The 17,343-nt window shown below is 38.0% G+C and overlaps 1 protein-coding gene across 2 annotated transcripts in view; it reads left to right on the plus strand.

The window, feature by feature from the left end:
• Positions 1 to 17,343, plus strand: part of LOC140510517 (doublecortin domain-containing protein 1-like) — a 103,955-nt gene that overhangs the window by 61,180 nt on the left and 25,432 nt on the right. For both annotated transcript variants that reach the window (XM_072619253.1, XM_072619254.1), the window contains exon 4: positions 8,030 to 8,235. In XM_072619253.1, the coding sequence (XP_072475354.1) occupies positions 8,030 to 8,235 (206 nt within the window). The remainder of the gene's footprint in view (positions 1 to 8,029; positions 8,236 to 17,343) is intronic.

Raw genomic sequence — 17,343 nt, forward strand, 5'->3', positions numbered from 1 at the left:
AACAGCAGCAACAAGTTCCTGAATTCAAATAGGAATTTAGAGAAATTTGTCTTTGTAATTCCTAGCCCCGCCTTGTCCCCTTTTGGGGATGCTCTGTTCTCCAGCTTCAGGTACTGAGCATCCTCCAGTTTTCTGACTCTTCCTACCAACAAAAGAAAGGCTCTGAGTAGTTTACTCAGGGATCAATGCATCCCAACTAGTGTGTTATCCTTCTTACACTATTTAAACTTCCTTTCCTTCTCAAACGCTGATTGTAGTTATGTATGTTCTTAAGAAAACTGAAAGTATCTCAAGAAAGTAGAGAAAAAATCGGGGAGGGGATGTTTTTCTTTCCTCTGAAATTATGACAAGTACAAAGTTGATCCTGCAGGTAAACCTGCTTTAATAATTTTGTGTTGACTAGTAAGGGAGATGGTGCTTATCCAGAAGAAGCTATGTCCTAATGAGTCCTTGTTCTTTTTGGAGAGTTCAAAGAAGGTTGGCCTCATGGTGGCAGCTGAAGACACATAAGGGAGAGCTACTGGGGACTAAAGAGTATGTCATTGTTTAACTAGCTTCTTTCCACAAAATTCCAAGATCTAGGGTCTTTGCCTGATCATTGCTATGCATGGTCAGTCAGCCCTCTCTTCTTAGTTATTCCTTAACCCATTCTTCTATCTCCAGTCACAGGTGGTTTTCCAGTATACTTCCCAGTCCATCCCCATGAGAGATCACTACTTTCCTTTGACCTTATCAAACTCATATACATCTTTTAAGAGTCCAGCTCAAATGCCACTCTTTCCATGAAGCCATCCCTGATTTACTGAAGGCAAGTGGAAATGACATCCCCTTCTTCTGAACTCATGTGACACTTTGGATCTATCTTATTCATTTCATTTTCTCTATTTTAATCGTAATTATAGTTATATGCATGTCTCATGTCTTCTATCAGATTGTGAACTCCTTATCTCATTTATGACCTCCATAGAGCCTTTCACCTAGAAAAATGTATGTGGAAAGAAAGAACAAATAAATGTTAAGGATAAGTAGAGATGTGTTGACTTAAAGGAAGAAATGAAATATTCATAGAAAATGGCAACTCAATTTTTCTAGGGGGCTGGAGAAACTAAGTTGGGATTAGAGGGTGAGAATTAGGAAAAACTTAGGATTGGGATGGGGTTGATACAGTTGTAGACATAGATATCCAGGGATAATTATATAAAGATCACACAGCACTAAGTAATCAAGAAATGGAGAGAAAACAGAAAAGGTTGAAAGTGTTATTGCAGTGTTTGAGATGATTATGTCTTGCCTGAAAAGGCTTCATGGAGAACATGAGGCTTGAACAAAGATCAGAAGTATTAATATATTCTAAGAAACAATTATGAGTCTCCCCAGTGTTCCAAAGAGGGAGTGATATGATTGACATTATTCTTTAGGTGATCCATGCCACTGTGTGTCAGTCACATAGAATAATTCATCCATCATGGTAGTTTTCAAAACAACTACTTACCAATCTAAATTTGCATTTTGTATTATTAAATTAAGAAAACCAATTTTCAAGACATTTTTCCTCTTTTCTATTACTAATACATGCTATTAGTAAATTACATAATCATGTCACTGAAATTCTCAAATGAGCAACTATATTTTCCTCTTTCTTTTGAGTTTGCTTTAAGAAGGACTCAGATACAAGTCTATTTGCAACATTTGATTCCAATGTTTCCCCCACATTAATATCTCCTCATGTTTTATATAGAATAAAAATATAATCCTACTCTTATTGACCATCAGTCCACCTATCCTCCCACTCTCCCCTTCTGTTTAGATGCTTAGAGTTTTCCATATTTCCTCTTAACTTGGTAGCTTTTTTCCAAAGCCTGGATATTTTCCAGACTTTACCTGTGACCTTCTCCTTTCTGTATTGGCTCTCCTCCAGGACCCAGACTCCAGTAAATGCAATAAGGGACAGGATAATGAAAGCGCTAATTAATCACTATTAGTAAAAGGTTAATCTCTTCCAAAAATACAGTGTAGCTACAATTCAAATAAGGGTCAACTTAATGAAATAATTATTGTATTGCTATATGGAAAATAGTAATTCAGTTTCTAGTCCCACTCTTTTGCTCCATAGATCAACAGAACTTATAACCATAGTTCTAGTGCCTGCAGGGAATGATTGTCTCATGTTCTCCTGTAGTCACAGATGTTCCTGATTAAGCAAAGTCACCATCTTTTTGAGTAGAGAAATATTGGTTAGGTGAACTGGAACTTTTATGTGGAGGTAAAGTAGATGATTCATAAGCATTCTTTGAGGATGTTTGCATCCATTGAGACAATTGTCAAGGTACAACATTATATAGAACCAGTTTTGAAATAATAGTCATACCTAAAAAAGAAATGATTTGAGATTAGATGGGGAAAGTTCAAGACTTTTCATTTTCCATTGTTTTGTTTTTCCCTTTGCTACTAAAGCTTGCCCTTTAGAATGGGCTTTTTGTATCATTGAAGCCATAAGGCACATGGGATGATTCCAGATAGTGGCCCTTAAACTGCCTTTTAGAATGGTTCAGAAATAACTGGGGAAGACTTGGATGTATATAGACATATGCAAAATAAATACACTTTAATTTTGGGGGGGATACTAGTAAATGGAGGATCAGGGAAGGCATTATGTGGAATAGAAAGTAGGTCTTGAATGGAATCTTGAAGGAAATTAGGCATTCTGAGAGGCAGAGGAGAGGAGAGAGTGCATTCTAGTCATGGGAAATAAAGAAAAGGCCTGGATGTGGAAGATGGAGAACTATATATGAGGATAAGTAAGAAGGCAGTTTGGCTAGACCATAGTATGGGTCAGGGCTGGAAAAATTGATTGGAACTAGGTTGTGATGACCTTTAAGTGCCAAAAAAGAGGAATTTAGATTTGATCCTAAAGTAATAGAGAGATACTGTAGTTTAATGAGTGGGAGAGAGACACAGTACTTTTGAAGTCACTCTAGCAATCTGGGAATAGGTTTGGTGGGAAAAAAATGAGTTCTGCTTTAGATATGTTGAGCTGATATCTGTGGGATATCTAGTTTGAAATGTCAGATGGTCAGTTGGTGATGTCAGGAGGCAGACATGAGTCCCTGGGAAACCTGGGCTTCTGGCTGGTGAGCATTCATCTTATCATTTAGCCACCCAGACCCTCCATAGTACTTCCTAGCCTCCTAGATGTCATGATACTTTCTAGAACTGTCCAAAGGAATGAGACCCAGCTCACTGACCTGGAGTTTGCAGTCTGTCTCCTTCTCTTTCTCTGTCTGTCTCTGTTTCTCTCTGTCTCTGTTTGTCTCTCTCTCTCTCTCTTTCTCTTCTTAGATATTGGAGCATTTGCCCTTTCCTAATCTTATGGTACCTGTCTATGATCATTGGATTGTCAATGACCATGACTCACAATCACGCCTACCTGGGCCATGCTTTGCTGTTCTTAACTCCCTGCTACTCATTTTTGTTCAGTCCTCTCTAGTGCGAGGGTCATTCCCCTTTGTAGAAAAGATAGAAATGTGGTAAACTGAGCAAATCTGCCTTCTCCCTGTGGTCAGTTGCTCTTGTCCCATCTGCCACAAGCAAAGGTACTTTGACTCTCCTTTCTCTCTCAATATAATATTTTAAAAAGCTGTTTTAATTGTTTTAGTTTCTTTTGCCAACCTCAGCTCATTCTGAGCTTTAGCAATCCTGACACTATTAAATCTGTGCCGTGTTTTTATTTTCATTCTCTAATACCTGGATCTTCTGAATTTTTCTTTTTAAAATCTACATTTGTTGTTGAACATCCTATACAGTCTATATCAATCTTGTCAGACCAATTCCATCCTACCTCCCCAATTCTTGAATATCTCCCATCCTTCCTGAGCTGACTTCCCTTACAATAGAGTCAGAGCTTATAAACATTTATTAAGCACCTATTATGTGCAGGCATTGTGCAAAGTCCTTTACAAAGAAAAGTATGGCAGTCCCCATTCTCAAAGAGCTCACAAAACCACACGTAAAAATAAATGTTTACAGCTTTTCACTCCATGGTGTCCTACCTGTATTTCCTCTGAAAACACTGAAATCTGCTTTTCTTGATTCTAGGGTGTGTTTCAGACTAGTTTTTCTATTTTCTATCGTAAATTCTTGAATGGAATGGTCAGTTCCTCCTAAAGTTCCCATCATTTTCACCTCAGCAACTGATACTTGCTTGTCAGTGAGAATCCAATAATGAATAGATTTCCTTGTTGGTTCCTCCACCCTTTGAAAGTTGAACTTATCACTAAGGCAAGTCACAGAGTTATTAATTGCTCTGTTTTTATAGAAACAGTGATGCAGAAGATGGCTGGATAATTGAAGTCCCTCATGACTACTTTATCCTGTCTCTTTGCCAAGCTTCTGATCCATTTCCTAAATCATCTATTTTTCCTTTGTCCCAAATCATCTGTTTCTCCCTACTTTGTCTTTTATCCAAATACTCTCTTTATGTCGCTCCTTTCTGATTCCTTCTTACTGTTCAATGCTATCCCAAGTCCATTGTCCTTACTGTATTCCATAATAATCCAGTCAGTAATTATATTCCACCAAGTCTCAGGTTGTTGTGAGGATAAAATAAGATAATGTTTGTAAAGAGCTTTGTAAGCTATAAGGTGCTTCATAAATGCTAGTTATTCTCTCTAAAAGGATGGACTGACCATACACAGGGCCCAGAACACTCAGGGATAGATGATTTCAGGTGCTCATATTCTCCAACCTACCCCAGTTCTTGAAAATCCTGTTGCCAGACCTAGCTGGGACCCTCCAAGGCTCAGGCAGGCAAGGTTGCTACAAGGATGAGTCTGTTCCCTGTGCTAAGTACCAGATCTGACAGCGCTCATTGCAAGGAAGTTCTCTCGGCAGGGACAAAACCAGGAAGAGGCAGGCTCAGAATCTTACTCATTCTTTTGGGTTCTGCTTAAATTCTACTGACACTTTAAACTTCCCATCACTTTTAGACTGTAGTGAGGGCCTGCCTCCTAAAGGGTTCATCCTCTGTACCATTCATTTTAGCACTTAACTCTGTTGTGCCTGGCAAAATTATTTCGATTAATCAATCGATGAACATTTATTAAACAGTTAGTATGTACCAGGCACTGTGTTAACCACTGGGGATGTAATAAAAAAGCAAAAACACTTCCTGTCTTCAAGGAATTCACATTCTGATGGTGGAGACAGCACATATAAAGCAGAACATGCAAGATAAATACAGGGGAGAGGAGAGTGAGCCTGAGAGGGGACTGTCTTCTGTGTGCTTGTCTTCGTGGAAACAAACCCCCATCCTTGCAGAATGCGTCCTCCAGACAAGGCTGGCCTCGGCTTCAGGCTCCCCTCGCCGGAAAGGGGAAAGAAATAAGCATTTATGTAACACAGACTAGGTGTCAGGAACTGTTTGATCCTTACCACCGTCCTGTGAGGTAAGTGCTGTTATTCTTTCCACTTTACAGCTGAGGAAATTTAGGTTAACTGAAGTCAAATGAATCCCAAGTTCACACAAATATTAGGTGTCTGAGGCTGGGTTTGAACTGAGGTCTTCCCGACTCCAGGCTCAACATTTTATCCCCTATGCCACCTAGCCACTCAAAACCATTTGTTTACCTTTATTAGTCAGTCAGAAGATACATTTCTTTCAAATAAAAATTTAATGAAATAGCAAAGTTAGAAAAGTTGCAATAGCACATTACCCCCAATCCACATTCTCTCACAAATACATACTTCATCACTTGGTAGAGGGACACATAAGGTCTATGTGATGGATGCCATGCATGGGTAGCATGAAGGGCAAATGTGGGCAGAATACACATGTGGAAGGGCAATGGATGCCTCTGACCTGTAGATCTGCTGGTGCCTCACAGTTATGTCATTGGGTTGCTTCTGCTTAGGCTGGCTTTTCTCTGGCCTCATTGTAGTAGGTTTTGGATAATTGATGCTCCTTTGGACATGCTAACTGTTGGGTGCAGTCACACTTGAAGTCTCATCTCTGCCAAACAGATCTCAGGAAGCAGATGAAGATCATACTTAAAATCTCTCCAGCTTGGCAGATCCTACTAGATTTGTCCTCCAGCAGCATAACCTTCAAAGATACAGGCTCAAAATCCTGGCCCCAATGAGACTTTTTTTTTTCAGAAGAAAAAATGTAAGAATGTTTAGATGAAATACAGTCACCACCTTCAAGGAGTTGCTAGCCTTGCTACTCACCTCAGTCTGTTCTGTCTAGGACATTGAGGAATAAAGTTTTAATGAATGTGCTGGACTTGTTGGGGAGAGTTTTCAGAGTGAAGAGAGGTGATTAGCCTTCTCCATTTTTCAGCATTTTCAGCAAATGCTTTGTAATGAGACGGCTGTATGGTATTATATACAACCCCTACAGCCCAGCAGGCAGCTGCACCCACCTAAGGGGAACTTTATTAGTATTCCAGGAAGGAAGGAAAAAAACCCAACTTCTCCAGGGCTGTGCCTTACATTTTTGCCACGTACATTGTCTAATCTTGAGCCCACTTTGCCAAGGACTCTCTCTACATTTGTGGAGGAATATGTCCCAGACGTTTGGGAGAACATATGTATATTTTAATCTTTGCTAAGCTTTCTTAGTGCATATCTATCTGTCAAATCTAAACGATGTTCACTGGTTATTTAACCTTGGTTAAATGATATTGGAGAACGTACCGAGTGGGAAAGCATGAGTAATGGGCACAGACCCTTAGTGTTCTCTCTAAGGGGAGAAATAGTAGCCTCCCTCTGGGGAACTAGTCCAAGTGTGAGTTTAGAGAGCGAACCTGGAGCTCGTAATACATTCCTAAATGATAGAACAGCTGATACATAAAAGTTACCAAAGAAAGTTCATTTTTTATTTTTATTTATTTTTTATTATTATTTTTATTATTTTTATGTTCTTGGAGATGGAGGTTGTTTACACTGTTGAGTCTATTTTCCAGTTTAATTAGGAGCCAATTTTGTTAAGTACTATTTCCATGTCAAAGGAGATCACAGTTTTCCTAAGGTTGTTGCTCTAGAAAAGACTTGCTTGGACACTTTAAGCATTTAAATAAATAAAGCTCTTTTCAGCTACTTGTAAAAAGAATTATGCTTCCGTCTACAGGATGAATACAGAATTGATCAGAGAGATACTGTATTTTTACTCTTTTCTTGAAAAGAAAATTTGGTCTAAAGTGAATGTGTAAACAAAAATAAATGCCCCAGAGGTAAATGATCTTTATAATGAAACCCTTTGGGAAAAAAAAAAAGAAACATCAAAATGACTTAATGTACAGTATTTAGGGCTTATGAGCTTACCTTTACCTGACTTAGCTACACTCCCATTCATTTCAGTAGGAGTTTTGAAACTTAAATTCCTTCACAGAGCTTTGAAAATATATAGGTCTGAATGAAATGAATGAAAAAAAAATTTTTAAATCATTATTTAAGTCATTTGACTTTCAGATGTCTGATTTCCTAGCACATTCCTGCATTCCTAGGATAAGAACAATCTTTCCATTTAGCACACACTAACCATTTTAGAGGTCATATTCTTAAAGATAATAACATGGATGAGGGGAAAAAGTTATGAAAAAGAAAAATGTCTTTTCTAAACCAAAATGGACATGTAGCTTTAAAGAATAGAAAAGTTAAGAGAAATCTGATGAATAAAGCAAAAGAAACCAGGAGCTTTTGTCCAGGTGAGAAGCTAAATGATTCTCTGATCAGTGATAGAGGCATGCTAAGGTGAATTTTAATTATGACTAAATTGTGGTATTACTCTTTCATCCCCTGAACATCTGTTCCCTTCAGGAATGATGATTTATGCAGGCTATCAGAGCAGACAGCTTGCTACAGCTTATGTCACGGTTAGTGGGAAACTGGGGGTAACATTTCAGAATACCAGCATCTAAATGGAGACTGGCCAGTGGAGATGATGAAACTGAGGGGGAGGGGAAGTAGAACGGGTCCATTTTTAATTTGGAAGCCAAATATTGACTTGACTTAAACATTTTTTTTCTTTTAGACCATCTGTTGTTAATGAAGAAAGTAACTTGGACAGTGAATGGCCTGATGTTGCCTACTGATGTCAAGAGAAGAAAAACCAAGTCTCTGCTTTGTGATAGAATGAAGAAACATGCCGAGAAGACTTCAGTTTCAGTATGGGCTTTTCAAAATGGCGGGGGTCAGGATGGGTGTGAGATAACAATGGGTCAAGATGCACTGACACAGGTAATATTAACTAAATACAACATTTCTTAGAAAGTGAGCTTGCTTCCAATTTTCCATATTTCTTTTGTCATTAGATATAGGAAAAAAAATTCTCTAAAAACTGATGAGAGCTCATGTTGTTAAAAAACTTTCAGCTGCCCAGAAGAACATACAGGGTTATACTTAGTAAAATATATTAACTTAGAAAAATGATAATGACTGCCAATGAATCATTAATTTAAAAATAGTTATTCAGTAATAGATTACCTTTATAGGGTAAAAGAAAGCATAGGATAAGTTAAACTCTTGTCTTATAGAATAATAAATCACATATTTTAAGAAAGTATTTGTAAATAACTTAGCAAACCTTAACATGCTATGTAAATTCTAGTTATTGTTAATACTAATAATAAGTACAGTTTGAACCAGGCCAACCTTTTGCTATTACTGGTACAGCATCTTGAAATATATGCATATATATGTACATATACATCTACATATACATACATAGATATATGTATAGCAAACTAAAAAAAAAAATCTCAATTTTTTTGTATTGGGATTTTGTCATTTTGACTCCTGTACAAATCAAGGAGGTTGCCCAAGATTGGATGTGGTCTTGTTTAGTGGGTGAAGAAGTGGGAAGGGAGGGGTTGGTAACTTAGACATTGACCTATTAATGGGTGGTTTCTCCAGAAGTCATCTCTGGCTTTACTTGTTATCTGTTATCTTGGTACTCATTTTCTGAAGAAATTCTCAAGTTCACAACTCTTATGCATTCTTAGAATTTGCATCAGAATAAATCACCCAGGGATATCTTGATGTCTCCTTTTCTGAACAGTTTGGAAAATTGTTCAGATGAACATATATCTTGGATTGTTCAAATGTAGTCTGGCCTGGACAGAGAAGGAACAAAGGGTATGATAACCTTTCGAATCCACCGACATTCGTTAATTATGATTTGCTACTTAGGGGCGAATTTGGGTATAATATTCACCTCTGAGTGATATTTCCTTAGATGAGAGGTTAAATATAAATAAATAATATGATTGCTACTATGCTTTCTGGAAGTATTTTATTTAAAACGATTTGTTAATAAAAGTAATCTTTCCTATGTGACTGACAGCTGTAGAATTTGTTTGGAGTTTAATGAATTTGAACAATTGATAGAAATTTACAAGACTAAATGATTCTGCAATTTTAAATATCTTTTAGACTGGTGTTTAGAGACTAAACTAAGCCCACTGCTTGTTTTTGTATGATCTGCAAGCTAAGAATGGTTTTACTTTTTTAAATGTCGTTTGCTGACCCCTATATTCAGTGACTAAGCATTTGTTCCCTCTGTACTACTTTAGGATTTGTGGCCTGGTAAATGATATGTTAGTCCTTGGTTACTGAGAGGAAGCTATGAAAATGAAGGAAAGGGACAAATTATAAATTATTTTGAAAAGGAAATTTTAAATGTTAACGAGACTATTTGATCATCACATGACATTCCATGTAGATCTGAATTAGCCGCTGAAGCAATTGTACAAACATAAGGGAATCAGGACCAGTAGAATATGCAAATTTCTCCCCTTTCATTCAGGTGAACATTATTAGCAACATCGCACTCTTTGATGCTGCTGCTAATTATTTAAAAATAATTCTTAGTGAGTACCTAAGTCCATAAACACAGTGTAGGTTACTGCAATGAGATTTAGAGGGAATTATTTAGAGACAATGGTCAGTTAAAAGTTACCAGAAATGACTCAAGGATAGAGGTATTTTTTTGAGCCAGTAAGATATAAAAAGGAAGGACAGTTCATTTATTTCTTCTGAGGTCTTAATGTAGATAGAGAAGCCAGGGTAGAATAGTAAACTGAATAGCCCAATTTGGAGTCCGAAAGATCTGTATTCAAATTTTCCCTTTGACATTTACTAACAGTATAACTATGGGCAAGTAACAGCCTCTCTGTGCCTCGGCTCCAAAATTTATCTGCTAAATTGAATAGTGGTGACTTGTGCTGCTGAAGGGGATCCCACATGATAAAATCTATAGATAAATTTGAAATAGAGGCTAGAAACTGGACTTCTTAATTGACTACAGGATTATAAATTAGAGAGCTAACCCGTTAAAGGTCAAAGGATGTGGTCTTAGGGTGATTTTATGTAGTCCCAGTGAATGAATGCAACTGCTTATTTTAAGAGGGGTTTCAATTGTTCAGTAATGCTAGAAACATATAATAGATCAACTTAGTTTAGACAGTTACAAAGGATAGATCCACAATGAATCATTAGGGGCAAGCTCTATATCTGAAGGTCTTTAAGGCTTATTTGGTTGAAAATCATGCAATGACTGTCTATAAAACTCTGTCTCACAGTGAGTCCAATGGTATCATTCAGGGACAGGCTACTGGACTGGATGAATCATTGGCATTCTGTGTGTGTGTTTGTATGTTTGAGTGCCTTAGAGTCAGCTTGGTGACACAGACTTCCTAAAGTCAGGAAGATCAGGTTCAAATCTGGCCTCAGACACTTACTAGATCCTGTTTGCCTCAGTTTCGTTATATGTAAGATGAGGATAATAATAGCACCTGCTTCACAAGATTGTTTTGAGGATCCAGTGATGTAATATTTGTAAAACACTTTGCAAACTTTGAATGGCTACGTAAGTGCTAGGAATCATTACTGTGTTCTTCATTACCATAGTAGTCTTGATTGCTTTAGGTACAGAGGAATGAGGAAAAGACACAGATCGGGAGTAGAATACAGAGGAAAGTGAATCATGAAAGGAGAACAAAGGTAAACTCAATTGGCAGCAGCAGGAAATAACCTTGTTAAGGCTTCAGTTTTTGATTGCCAGGCTAATTAACCCTTGGTCTTAAGACATCATACCGTTAATGTTTCAGTCTGTAGTTTCATTCTACTCTTATCTCTTCCTTCTTTTCTTTTCACTCTTCCGTCCCCCTACTCTATTTACCACTGTCTCCATTTTTAGCCGGTAATTTATCATGTAAACACTGAGGGCAATAGGTATTATGTGGGAAAATTGCTGCTTCTGGAGGGAACCTAAGACCACAACCAGCAGCATTTCTCTCCAGGAGCCTTTGGAACCTTGGCCAGAGCAGATTCTAAGCATTTGTTAATATCACCCTTTTGCTTTCTACAAATAATCATCCAGCCCTTGTTAGCTGTGCTCTAACTAAGCCTTCATGCATCTCCTCACTGTCAAGACAGCTTGTTTGTTCTAGGAAAAATAATACAGAGAGGAAAAGAATTCTCCATTTCAGTCATAAAATTTGGAGCAGGAAAAATATGCGCTTGTAAATGAAATCAGTGTATTTCACTTATTAGAAAAGTGGGGCAGTACCTTTAGAAGAACACACAATTCCTCCATACCACAGACTTCAAATGTTTTCTCCCCTATTTGACAGTAAGGGATTGACTTAAAATGAGAAATGTAAAAAGGATCAGAGATTGGAAAGAGACTTTAGAAATTGATCTTCCCCTCTCCTTCTCAGTAGAAATATCCCAGGTACTTTACTAAGTGATTAGGGTAGCTTGAAGAGTTTCACTGCTGACCATTGGCATAATGTCTAAGACCAGAATGATGATTATCTCCCTTTCCTTGGCTATGGTTAGACCATATAGATTTGTAGATAAGTAAGTGGATAAATAGATAGCTAGATAGATGTTAGATGACAGATAAATAGATAAATGATAAATAGATAGATAGATAGATAGGTGAATAGATAGGGAGATGGACATATAGACAAATAGATAGACCGATGGATGGATAGATGGATTGATATATAGGTAGCTAGATTGATTGATAGACTGATGGATGGATGGATGGACAGACAGATAGACAGAGAGGTAGATAGATAGGTGGATGGATGTTTAGGTAGATAGCTAGATAGATTGATAGATGGATGGATAGATAGGTGAATAGAAAGAAAGAGCATTCATTAAAAACTTGCTGTGTGCCAACCTTACTAAGTGTTGAGAATACAAATGCCATCTCCCTAACGAGGAGGCTATACTCCGTGAAGGCAACACATACAAAGAAATTGGAAAGGGGTAAAGCTGATGTACCCATGTGGAAGCAAGGTGGAAAAGTCCAGAGAGTCAGAATCTGAGCGGAGAAGACATGAGAATGGATGGCTTGGATGCTTCCTTGAATTGTGGTTCCAGAAAAGTACTCACTGGTTGGGGTAGGGAGGTGTAGGGGTGGAAGAATCTCCAGGATGAGCAGGCTTCTGGGAATGGAGGTGGGAAAGTCCAGAGAATAAGGAGCTGACCTGAGAAAGAAGAGACTATAGATGGCACTTCCTTAAAGGGTGGTTGCAGGAAGGATCTTGCCAATAGAAAGGGTAAGGGGCAGAGGCGTCTCTTCTGGAGTGTTGTGTTCGATTCTGGGACCAACTCATCATGTATCTGCAAAGTCTATTATGATGTGTCACTAATGGCCCAGATTGTGGCTTATCCATCTAACTGAATAGGATGAACTCTTTTAAATGAATATGCATCTCATTTTGGAGCCTCTGAAATACTTCAGGTACGTAAATGTCTGCCAGATCTATAGATCCATCTCTCCTCTGTGTTTCGTTCATGTATTATTCGTTGTTTATTGGACTTTTCAAACTGAATGTCCCAGAGACACCTTGTATTTATTGTGTGTAAAACTAAACTCATAATTTATCTCCTAAATTTCCCCTTTCAAATACCTCTGTTTCTGTAGAAGGCTCAACCATCCTTCCATCATCTCAGGTTGTTACTCAACATTATTCCAGATTCCTCACTCTTCCTCTCTCTTCATGCCCAATTAGTTGCCAAACCTTCCACCTTTGCAAGGTCTCTTAACATCTAAACCCCTCATCCCTGCTCAAGCAGCTCCCACCTTACTTCAGTCCCTTATTGCCACTTCTCACCTACATTATTGCAATAAGTCTCCCAGCCTCAAGTCTCTCCTTCCAGTCCACCCTATACACAGCTGAGAAAATCATTTTCCGTAAGCATAGAGCTGACTGTGCGACATTTCTATTGCACCAATTCCAGGGGATTCCTGTTGCTTCTAGGATAAAATAAACCATTCAGCAATCTGGGCTTAGCTTATCTTTCCTGCTTCATTGTCAAATTACACTACCTCCTGCACTCTGCAGTCCAACCCACCTGGCTCTATTTTTCATGCCTGATCCTTCAGCTCCTGAGGGCACATTTGTATTGGCCATCTCCTGTGTTTGGAACGTACTCCCTCCTTCCCAACACATCATAGAGGTCCTTTCTTAAAATATAGCTTAGGCACCATCTTAGACAGGAAGATTATCCTCATCTTCTTAATTCTAGTGGTCTACCTCCCAAGTTTATGGTTTATTGAATTATTTTGCATAAATTTGTATTTATTAACTATGCTGTATTTTTTTATGTGGACTTGCCACCCCCCCCCCCCCCCATATAGAATATAATCATCCTGCAAGTAAGAATTGTTTTATTCTTTGCACTTTCATTCACAGTACCTCCCCCAGTGCCTGGCATGTGCTATGTACTTACTAAACATTTGTTGATTAATTTAATGTTATGTAATAGAATTGAAGTGTAACTACCTATTCTGGTGAAAAGATTATTGATTTTTGGAAAAAAAACCACTATTCAGCTTAAAATGTCCAAGGCATAATAACAAGGAGAATTTGATAAGTTTTTGTTTTTTTAGCAACTGAGATATCTTGGTTCAATGATAGCTGCCTTTTACAAATTTGAAAAGAGATCAGAAATAAATGAATGAAAGAACTTTAAGAAAATTGTCATTTAGGAAGAGGGGAATTGAAAATGGCTCCATAATTCCAACTGGAATTGGTATGGTATATTCATAAAATCATTAGATGATTATCAACTAGTTACTTTACATTATTTTGGGGGAAAATCTTGGAGACTATTTTAAGGGATGTGAAAAAAGAACACCTGGAAAAACAAAATTTAATTAAGGATAATAAATATGGATTCTGACAGGAAAGGTTATGCATAATTACTCTGCTGAAAATCCTTGAGAGAAATTTGTTGGCTATAACTTATTTTTTAAAAAATTTGGTAAATATTAACAGAGAAATAAAAAAATAATCAAGTAACAAGCATTTATTAAGTACCTACTATGCCCCAAGCTTTTATCGGTCACAGAGAGTAAAAAGACCAAAAGCTATCATGCCTGCCCTGAAGAAGCTTGCTTTTTATTGAGGTAAGCAACATGGACATATATAAGGAAATGCAAGATACACACAAAATAAAGACAAAGTAATTTCTTTGGCCAAGCCCTTTGAGGTTAAGGACTATCTTTTGCCTCCTTATGTATACCCAGCACTTAGCACAGTGCCTGGCCCACAGTAGGCACTTAATAAATGTTTACTGAATTGTAAGGAGGCAGTTGCGAGAATCAGGGAAGACTTCCTTCAGCAGTTGGCACTTGGGTGAGCTTTGAAAGAATTGAGGGATTCAAGAAAGTGAAGACTGGATATAGAGAGTGACAAGGTGAGGATGCCTCTGAGTGTGTGAATCTGGGTGACTGGAAGGATGTATTGCCCTTGACCAAAATACAGATGTTAAGGATAGGGGTAGGTTTTGGGGAAAAGATAATGAGATCTGTTTAGGACATGTGAAATTTGAGATGTCTATGGGACATTCAATTAGAAATGCCTAGTAAGCTGTAGGCAGTGATATTACTTAACATCAACCTTTCAACTTCTAGATTCTCTGGGAGACAGTTATGGCAAAGAGAACAGGAAAAGGGAGAAAGATTTAAATCAAATAACCAGGAGAAGAAAATCACAGGGTAACTTGGAGGGATTTGGACTAGTAAAGCAGATCACAGATTGAATTTGAGGAGGAGATATTTGGCAAAATTTGGGAGAAATCGAGGAATTTTTTTTTAGAAGAACATCTTCTGGATTGTAAGGGAAGCTAGATGGACGACAGTTAAGGAGGATATAATAAGATTAAGGAAGATTTAAGATAATCAGGGAGGATTATGGAATAACCCTGAAGAGGTATGTAGAAAGAGAAGAAGAAACCAGGTGGCAAAACAAGGCAAGGAAAGTGAGATATGATACAGCCAAAGGGTTAAGCAAATTGATGGAGTGGTGGAGTAGAGATTGGTGAGAGAAATTAGTGAAATAGATAAGAACTTGGCACAGGACAGAGGAGACATTATTATGGCTGTGACTGTAGAATTGTTGAGACAAAAAAAGGGAATTTGAGTGAGGCCAACAAATTATTAAGAAACACTAAATGCAAAAAAAAAAATTCACCAGATGCTTGGGATTGAGTATCCCAATATATCCACAAATGGTTTCAAGAAATCTCACCTATTGTAGAGAATAAGAGGACATTGTGCAGTGACTTGTATCACTTAATACAAGTATTTAATGTTTCTATTTCTGCCTCAAATGAATAACTGATACCTGCCTTCCAAGTGTAGGTTACCTCCTTCCTTTGAACTGTCTTAGGAAGATTCTGAAGATCACCTGGCAGGATAAGGTACCAGACACTGAGGTCCTTTCTCGAGCTAAACTGCCAAGCATGCAAACTCTGCTTCAGAGAGCGCAACTCTGATGGGCTGACCATGTTGTTTGAATGCCAAATGTACGCTTGCCAAAAAGATTATTTAATGGAGAACTCACATGGGGCAGGCGATCACATGGTGGCCAAAAGAAATGATACAAGGACACTCTCAAGGTCTCTCTGAAGATCTTTGAATTTCAACGTGTGTGTGACATGAGTGATACTAGCACAGGACCGCTCAGCATGGCGTGCCCTCATCAGAGATGTTGTGCTCTAGAAGCAAAGCAGAATTGAAACAGCTTAAAGGAAACTCGGGATGCATAAATCTGGAGAATCCACCCCAGATGTTCATATGGACTATTTGTGCTTAATCTGTGGTAGAGCATTCTGAGCTCGTATTGGTCTGATCAGCCACAGTCAGACATACTATAATCTGACTCTAGCATAGTGATGTCATTTTGGTCCTTCCTGATAGAAAAGGGGATTTCCTTTGGAAGCTGCCTTTCCATGCTCTGGCTTGTTAAGAAGATTGAAGGGCTTGTAAACCTCAATGGGAAAAATAAGGGATGATAAGAAGGGGAGGAAGGGAGATGGAGCACAGAAGACCTTTACAGAGAGGATGAAGGGAAAGAAGAGGACAGCTATGTAATCAGAGCATAGAAACACATTTGAGTCTTTTCTCCCACAGGCGTGAGCTCATGATGCTCTGAAGAGGAAAAATCTGCTTGTCCTCCCAAGAAAGATGTAATAGAGTCACAGAAATCCCCCACCAAGGGGAAAGAGGGGAACAAAAAACAATATTTATAGGCAGTGACTCCCTACTCAAGGGTAGAAGGCAGCTACTTGTCAAGCTAACAACAAAGAAGGGGTCTCCTGTCTTCTTACGCCATGTATACAAGACATATCAAAGACTCCAGTTACCCAAACATCTACTTTCTCACTTCTAAAAAATCTTTATGAAAATGTTCTACACCAGAGGGGTCAAACACAGGCCAAAAAATGTGCTGGAACTGGATTAAAGTGTAATTGGGAAATGTTTAACAAAATAAATACAAATACAGTACAATAAGAGTAACATTAATTTGTTTTTTTCTAAGCCAATACATTACCCACTGGGATAAATTTCTATTTGAGTTTGATGCCACTGTTCTACATACATATCTAAGACATCCTAGATAAAAACATAAGAATAGGGAGGCTTTCATGGAAAGTATTATTTGATACCACACCACATCTTTACAATCACACAGTTGACTGAAAAGTATGAAGGATGCAAGGTTCCATTTTACTTGTTGATTATTGATTATAAATAAGGTTTTTGAAAAGCATTTGATTCAGATGAGCAAAGTACAAGAAGTTTACCCTTAAGAGGGTAAGATGTTTACCCTTAACAGGGTTTCTCATATGTGTGTATGCGAAGCTCACGCAAGATTACTTACTTATAATTCCTTATCAAGATTCCACGCATGACCTCAAGGCCACAGGTTCCCCACCCCTAGTACCACAGAGATAACTTTGATAATGGTTTGATTTTTTATTTTTAAGTGGGGGGAATACATATTCACCAAAGGCCTTTGGGACTACCATGAAAAGCCTCTA

Source organism: Notamacropus eugenii, chromosome 6, assembly GCF_028372415.1.
Source record: "Notamacropus eugenii isolate mMacEug1 chromosome 6, mMacEug1.pri_v2, whole genome shotgun sequence".
Taxonomy (NCBI): Eukaryota; Metazoa; Chordata; class Mammalia; order Diprotodontia; family Macropodidae; genus Notamacropus; species Notamacropus eugenii.